This window comes from Populus alba, chromosome 1 (genome assembly GCF_005239225.2).
Source record: "Populus alba chromosome 1, ASM523922v2, whole genome shotgun sequence".
Taxonomy (NCBI): Eukaryota; Viridiplantae; Streptophyta; class Magnoliopsida; order Malpighiales; family Salicaceae; genus Populus; species Populus alba.
Window position 1 is genome coordinate 11,131,487 of NC_133284.1, and position 8,848 is coordinate 11,140,334.

The 8,848-nt window shown below is 31.5% G+C and overlaps 1 protein-coding gene across 2 annotated transcripts; it reads left to right on the plus strand.

The window, feature by feature from the left end:
* The first annotated feature begins 889 nt into the window (after nucleotides 1–889).
* Nucleotides 890–2,996, plus strand: LOC118035996 (probable WRKY transcription factor 17). Of its 2 annotated transcripts, none has more exons than XM_035041675.2 (3): nucleotides 890–1,839; nucleotides 2,088–2,213; nucleotides 2,613–2,996. In XM_035041675.2, exons 1-3 carry the CDS (start codon nucleotides 1,178–1,180, stop codon nucleotides 2,764–2,766), a joined length of 942 nt encoding a protein of 313 aa, XP_034897566.1. In that variant the 5' UTR covers nucleotides 890–1,177; the 3' UTR covers nucleotides 2,767–2,996. The 2 variants fall into 2 exon arrangements, with proteins under 2 accessions (XP_034897566.1, XP_034897565.1); XM_035041674.2 differs by having other exon boundaries at nucleotides 964–1,839; nucleotides 2,610–2,996.
* The last annotated feature ends 5,852 nt before the right edge of the window (nucleotides 2,997–8,848 follow it).

The window sequence follows — 8,848 nt, forward strand, 5'->3', positions numbered from 1 at the left end:
TCGTGACAGGAAAATAAACAATGCAATAATAGGAGGAGTGAAGATGAATCCACCAAAAGCCAGCCTTCGGGAACAAGCATTCTTCAATGATGAACCCAAAAGGGATATATGCTAAAGGTCCAAGTTCTTGAGTGAAAGTGACTGCATCTGCAATGTCCGGCTGGCTGGTTAGTGGATTAGATTCATGGGGAAGTGGAATAAGGCCACATGCAGCCAAAATTCTTCCCTAAATATTTGAATCTCTGTGTCTTCTTATGCACTAACTTGCCCCCACAACCCACATATATAATGGGATGATGGATATTTTTATATATATAAAAATGGATATCTAATAAGTTTGACTATACAGCTAGTAAAATTTCATGTTTTTTATACCAGCACATTCTTGAGGTAATTCTATTGAATTTATATTGACACCATGCCTTCATAAGTAAGATTTATCAGACATAAATATGTTAGTTTTTTTTTATATAAAAAAAATCAAATATTAAAATGTAAGAATAAACATTACATGCCTGTTATTTACCAAGAGGGGAAAAGAAGAAGAAAGAAAGAACATCACATGATTAATTGTTCTTTCATTTGTAGTACTCTCTTGTAATCTGATGTTTCATCCTGCTAGTTGTAGATTCTTGATTACATCTCTATGGATACTGTTGCTAATAACTTACTTCAATGTCACTACTCTGATGCTACAGTTGGAGTTTGGAGTGAAGAAACATCATCTTCTATAATTGATGAGAAATACGTTTCTTTTTTTATGATTTTTTAGTGAGTTTTGTTGCGTTATTGTATCAAAACTACTACATAAAGCCTTTTTTTTTTGTGCCCTTTTGTCTCAATTTTTCAAACTTAGTTTAGGATTATTCAGTTGTCTGTTGATTAGACGGATTCTGTAACCCAAGCTACCGTTGACTATCTTTGGATATCAGTTGCGTGCATAAAAAATATATATATATCTTCATTACTGGGTTTTGAACATTTTGCTTACTTTAACTGCCTGTGGTTCACCTGCTATTAGAAAAATATAGCTTGTCTATAAGATTATGGTTCATCTCGTCATCCATGGTTGTTAGGCTCTCGCTGTCAAAATGCTTTGTTTGAGCCACCTTGGAGGCTTGTTATCAGGTAGATTTAGATAATAGGTTGTCAGGGTAGCCTATACTCCAGATTAAACATGAAGGAAGCTTCAGGTGTCTGTGTTTCAATGATCCCCAGACAGGATTTCAGAGTTCTTGAGGTTGCTCAAAGTAGTTTCAGACAGGCTCATCATCTGTTTAGCTGTATCTCTGATCAACATCAGAAAAGAAGCATTCAGGAAATAAGCCTGATTGCTCAAGATACAGTAAATGAATTCAGAAATCTAGTTAGACTCCTTGATGGATCAGAGCAGTCAGGGTGTAAGAGGATCAGGAAAGGTCCTTTGCCACATTCCCATGATATAAACCCAGTTGAATTGATGGATAGTCCCAACTCTGTGTCTAAAAGCCCTGACCACAACTTTTCTCAACCCAATAAGCAGCTATTCCCTCTTCAGAGTATTCAGTCAACTACTTCTTTGATCCATGCCAATAGTATCGACTTGTACAGGGAAAAACAGAAGACTGAAGACAACGTAGACGTCAAAACTAATTTGATCCTGGGGTTCAACCTTTCCCTCTTGCAGCCAAGCACATCTTTTTCAAGTTTAGATGGAGGTGGCAGGATAATTCATCATTCAACATCAGAAATTCTTCCTTCTCAAGATGATTCCTCTATATTTTCCAAGAGCAAGAGCGGAGTGAAAGGTGGGGAGAAATGCCTAGCCTCAACCGGTGGATGTCACTGTTCAAAGCGAAGGCAAGTCCTTGTTTTGATTTGTCATGTATTCTATGTATACTAACTTGTTTATTTCTGAAATGACTTTAAATAGTGAGGAAACTATGGGATTGTGATTTTGGGAGATGCTCCTTTTCAGACTTTTACTTCATGTTATGATGATAGTTTTCATGATATCATCTTGTACTTAATTTTGTTCAAGAATCAAAATGTTTCCATCTGTTGTCGAGGAAATATTCTAATTCCATCTTCGATATATTATCTAATAGGAAATTGAGGATCAAGAAAGTAATTAAGGTCCCTGCTTCAAGTACTAAACCAGTTGACATACCTCCTGATGATCACTATTGGAGAAAATATGGACAGAAGCCAATAAAAGGATCTCCATATCCCAGGTACTTTTCCATCCTGACATTGCCTTCTGCCAATCCTCTTTCGTTGCTGGGAGAGGGAAACTTCTGAGATTATTTTTTTTCCCTCGCCCTGGTTGCAACTAACTTGATTTAGCTGTGTAGAACTTTAAATTCCTTCTTTCCCAGTATTCGATCAACCCAAAATATCACAACACAAATCAAACAGGATAGACTGGACTAACTCATCATTTCTCTCCATGCTTACCATCTGTGATTTATGAAGCTTGAGACAAATTATTACTGTTTTCTTCTTTTTGCCCCCAAAGCAGCCTTACTTGTATTGGCAGTCACAGGTTCACATGTTTTCATTATCTAAGAGCAAAGCTACCTGGACAAGTTGTATTGCTTACTAACATCTTTCATTCTTTGGTGTCAAAGAAGCTACTACAAATGCAGCAGTACGAGGGGTTGCCCTGCGAGAAAACATGTAGAAAGAAGCTTGGAGGATCCTACCATGTTAGTTGTGACTTATGAAGGGGAACATAATCACTCCAAAATTCAATCTCTCAATCCCGACATCATGCTTCATATTTAACAATAAAAGCAAACCAAAGGACACCCGTATTTTCCAAGCTGGAACTGATCGTGCACCTGCAAGCTAAGGTTCTTCTGCAGCTTCATGTCTCCTTAAAAAGAGATCATGTCACTCCTTCAAGGCTCGTTATTTTTAACTTTTAGTGTATATGCTTCTCCAGCAATGGTAGCAGGTCTACTTGTATATATGCACTCTCAAGATTCCCTAATAAAGGTTGATTAATTTGCTTTGTGCATGACTGATTGATTCTAGTTTGGTTTTCCAATATCTTTCACTTCAAAAGGAAGACTCATCCAGGAGTTGTCTTGTGCCTTCAGAAATTTACCATGAAAATTCATCCTTTGAGCCTTGTTTTGATTGTTTAGCTCCTATCTCATACCTGCACAGTGTTTGTTTTTAAGGAGTTCTCAATCTCATCAGTATTCCTCGCAACGCACATGGCCTGATCCAGCATCAAATGCTTGGAGAGTCTCTCTTGAAAAAAAATCTTACAATGCATACTGACAGTAATTTAGAAAAGAGCAACACGAATCCTCATGCTCTTCTTGACTCGTAGATCGGGCACTTATTCAATAATCTGTCCACCATCTCTTACGTTTCAATACAGAATTTGGTTTGATTTATAATGCTCAAGGTACATGACTGCAAGTCCACAATGACAAGACAAGCAAAAATGAGAAAGGCTAGAAAAACGACTTCTCCTCATTTTAGCTCAGGTGGGCTCCAAAAGATTTGCTCAGGCCCAACTTGTATTGTTCCCAGTAGTTGAGGCCTCTTCTGCACCATTTTCCACTTTCCTTGAACCAAGAAAGTGAAGATTAACTTAGAGTTTGGTATTCACCTCCATGTTATAGCTCTTTTTTGAACTCGGTTTAACAAATTATAAACTTGATTGTGGTTATTTTTTAAGGTAATTTTTAATTAGAAATATATTAAAATAATATATTTTTTATTTTTTAAAAAATATTTTTGATATCAGCGCATCAAAATGATTTGAAAACATCAAAAAAAATATTAATTTAAAGTAAAAAAAAATTAAAGAGAGAGAGAAAAAAAATTCAAAGAAAACAAATATTAGTTAAAAAATAAATAAAAGAAAAGAAAAGAAAATTTCCAACCCCAAACCTCTCTCTCTCCCCCCTTGTCATTAAAGCCATAATCCTTATTATAGATCATCAACAGATTTTCTATCACCGGCCACAACACCGACCAACAAAGCAAACCATCTTCTCCACCATCATGACAATTGTCATTCTCAGCCACAACCTTATTTTTATGTAGTGTCATTGACAACCTCATCCTTTCTTGCTAAAAACAATATCATTGAAAACCATAGCCAACCAACAACAACAACAACTCCATCTCTAATCAGTAAGAAATAACATAGTCGATGAAGCAATAGAAAAAAAAAAAAACCAATAAAAAGAGAAAATTAAGAAAAAAGAGGATATGGAGGTGGGAAAACCAAAACTTAAATTGTACCGATGTCCTTGCTCATGTTAAAGTGCATCTTATCGTTGGCATAGAGAGGAAGAGGAAGGGAATCCACAACTAGTCAGCCAAGAACCACCGCTAATAGAGGCAACATGTGTCCCCATGTACTTGTAAAAATGACGGCACATAGACCATACGCTATAGTACTAGCTGAATCTACACCTTTGTGAGCCTTGTTTTGGCAACTTCAGGCAACCTTATTAGCTTTAACTTTATTTATTTTCAATTACATCTTTAAAAATTATGCAAACTATATGAAAAAAATGTTATGCGAACTAAACTAGAAAAAAGAGTCGTTATCTTTTGATAACTAAAAACCCTAACTATTTTTTAAAGTTTCTAAGTAAGTTTCTTCATGTTTGTTTGTAATGATAAATAAGTCTAATTTTCTTATATGTTAAGAATTTGCCTAAATTAGTGTATGTATGTTTGTTATTAAAGATAATGTATTATTATAACCTAAGACAATGATTTAAGATCCGGCCCAGTAATAAAGCTTAATCATCACTTTTAAAATACAGGTGTTAGATCTATAATAATGGTGAGCAAATGATAGATATATACCTATTCAAGATTATATTGATTGAAACGGATCTAAAAACCACAACTCACACTTCATGGGTCCATATAAGATCACACTGATCCAACTCAATTTCACTTGCCACACCAAACAAAGATACCCTAGAACAAGAAAACATAAACAAATTCAACACATGATCATGGGAAATTTAAATTCACACAACAAAAGAATTATTATTATTATTATTATTATTATTTTTGTATATGCCTTTTTTCTTATAAAAACAAAACATCTTAAAGCTATTCTAAACACAATAATATAGTATATTAAGCAATTTCATTACCCATCGATCAACACTCTAGAACAATGTCCAATGACAATTCATTTATCTTTGGTGGGTCAGTGAATAATGAAACTATTAATACATAATATTATTAGAAGGAAAATAATTTTTTAAGACAATAATATAATGTATTAAACAATTTCATTATCCATCAATCGACACCCTAAGACAACGCTCAATGATGGTTCATTTATCCTAGCTAGGTCAATGAATAATAAATCATTAATACACCACAACATTGCAAAAGAGAAAAAAATATTTTAACATATTTAGAATACAATAATATAATGTATTAATATATTTTATTACTCACCGATCAAAGCTCTAGGGCAATGCCTAAAAATGATTCATTTAATCTTAGGTAGGTATGTGAATTATAAAATTACTAATACATGAAAAAATTTAAAAAAAAAATGAAAGGAAGAGTACTTTGAAGCTAAAGTAATATAATGTATTAAGAAATTTTATTATTCACCAATCAAAACTCTAGAAAAACCTTGTAAATAATAAAATCATTAATACACAACAAAATTATGTATTAAATTCATGAACACACAACATAACAAATAAAAATAACTTACCACATAACATGAAAAATGAAAAAAAAAATCCATACACAACTTAACAATTTAAAATCATTCTCAACATATCAAATTTCACACCAAGACTAAATTGTTACGTCTTAGATAAACTAAAATCAATCCTGACCCTCTTAACCCCATCGTAAAGCATTGATTCCAACCTTATTTTATCATAAAAATAAATTCTTGACAGAATCATACCTTTAGAGCTGTCACAAAATAGTATGGATCTCAACACTTCAAATATTCACACTCATTCTCTAGGGATTAATAAAATTTGTAGCCATCAAATCTAAAAAATAATTAGGATGTTTTTTTTATTATGATTTGTTTTTTTTTATATTTATTAAATTAACTAAGATTATTAAATTCATTTGAATTAATAACTCGTGTTTTGATTTTTTTTTTATTTTTTTTTAAATATTATCATTATCTTATATTTTTTTTTATGTTAGGATAAGAGGAATTAATAAAATTTGCCTCATCAAATCTAAAAAAATCTTTTTTAAAAAACATAAAAAGGTGAAAAAAGGAAATCATTACAGCACTAACCATATATCGAGTGTGATAAATTAAAAGAAGTTGCTGTAAGTGCCCCTTTGGCATTGAGGTGCAACCTGTTTTTGGAAAAAATTTAAAATTATATTTTTTTTATTAAAATTGAGTGTGGTTTGTACTATTTAGATCGTTTTTAATGTGCTAATATCAAAAATAATTTTTAAAAAATAAAAAAATATTATTAACATATTTTTCAACACGAAAACTATTTAAAAAGTAATTGTCACTGCACTTGCAAACAGCCTTAGCTAGAATGGCATAAGAAGCAATGCAAACTACAAACTTGATATTTGTCAACAACACAATAAGATTGCGAAGATCTTCATAATTAGTCACAGGCCTAACTTCTAGGACCACTTCATAAATGTGTGACATTTCCAAGTCCATGAGACATTTTGTCAGTATGTGCGAGACAGTACATCTTTTTTTCCCGAGAAACAAACCATCAATTTCTACAGAAGATCTCCGAATATGAATTTCTCTCTAGGAGAAAGAGACACGGGCCCTGCCCAAGCCAGGAAAATTTATTTGCCTTCCTAAGTCTCTGCAGGCAACTGCTCAGTTTGACTCTTCTCCAGGAATCCAATACACTTATTTACTCGATCGGTAGCACGTTGCAGAGCGATCTTTTTTTCACGTCAAAAAAACCTTACTTAATGGTAACATTTTTCAAGAAGCAAGAGAAACTCAAAAATTGAATAATTAATTTAATAAATAAATTTAGTTAATTTAATAATATAGTAAGAAAATAAGTAGTGATAATAAATAAATAAATAAATAAAATCTATATCAAGCTGAGTTTATAGTTATAAAAACTCAATCTGGCTCAACGGGTTATTCCTATAAAATGACCAGTCTTGCTTGCTGGTCCTGCTTAATGGGAAAAAGGTTCAACACTCACTAAACAACCCATGCGACCCGGATATTGGCCAGGTTTTAAATCATAAAAACTTGAGCTAACAATTAGCCCAATAAAGCTTGGGTGACCGGTGTAATATGGGTGATATCAAATTTTTGTTTGTATTTTTTTTTATTAGCTCAAAAATATATATAATTAATTTATAAATACTTAGTTTCATGTATCTTTTTTTATAGCATGTTGTGTTTTTACTTTTTGATGTGAGATAATTATACTACACTTCACATTATTGTTTTCATATTCTATGTACATATAGATTGTTTCTTAACTTTTTTTTTTATGTGAGATAACTATATTACATTTTATGTCTCACATTTTTTTTTATAGTTTACATCCGCGTGCATTATTTTAAAACTTTCTCGTGTGAAATATTAAAACCTCAAATATTTTTTTTTATTATTTTTCTAGGTTAACCCGGATCAACTCATGTGATCTGGGACTTGGCATCTTAGTTGAGTTTAATAACTATACTCAGGTTAATCCACGACCCAGCATATCAAATGGGGATAGCCCCATAAAAAATAAAAGAAAAAAAAATAACAAAGCATAAACCCAACAAATCCAAAATTGAAGAATGAGATTGAAGAAAATCAATTGTAAAAATGACCTAAAATGAAAACTTAAGTTAACCTGGGCCAACCTTTAAAACTCATGACTTGAGTCATGCAGTCAGAATTACTCCATAGAAGACAAATTCAAAAAAAAAATCATGAAACATAAATCCCGGCCAATAAAATATTGAGGGATGAAATTGAAAAGAAAAGTTTCAATGAAAAAGGATATAGAACAAAACAAATTGCAACAAAAAAAAAATAACGAATCAAGTTTTACATAAAAATAAAATGAAATAAAATGTTGAGGGATAAAATAAAAAATAAATTAAAAAGGGATTAAAAACAAAACAAATAGTAATCAAAAGAAAGGGACCAAATCTGACATATGAAAAAATTGAAGGAAGATAGAATTAAAAAAAAATCTAATTTTATGGGTTATTTCAAATTAAAAAAATAGTATTAAAAAAAATGGACCAAATCTAAAAGAAAATAAAATTGAAGGGTTACGTCGGAAATTTGAAGGGTTGAGCATAAAAAAAAAAAAAAAGAGAAAAAAAAAAAAAAAAAGATTGTCGACACCAAATTAAAGATCCATTGACTAGACGCATTGACTGGGGATGGATAAGACATGAAATGATTCAAATGTATTCATAAAAGTTAGTGTTTGGTAGTTGGGTGACACCACACACATCATCTAAAAAGCCAGGGCGTAGCCCATGCGTTTCTGCGTACAACACACGGGTTAACCATTTTTTATTTTTAAATAATATTTTATATTTATTCAAATACTAAATTGCTCTAAGTTAACTTAATTATAATAGAAAAAACAATGATGAAAATAAAAAAAAAATCTTTAGATATATGTAAAATAAAATTTGATTTCAAGAATTATTTAGTCATTTTACAATGTTTTTAAAAAAGAAAACATCCAAACATCCCATAAATGCTTGTTTAATATTTTTTAGAAAAATAAGTTAGTCACTTAACCATGTAAAAAAATATATAAAAATATCATATTACATTAATTGTTTTTCTCGAGAAGGACAAAATATATATTTTACTATTTTAATTCACAATACAAATGAGTCTAGGTTGCAGTATTTTATTGTCACT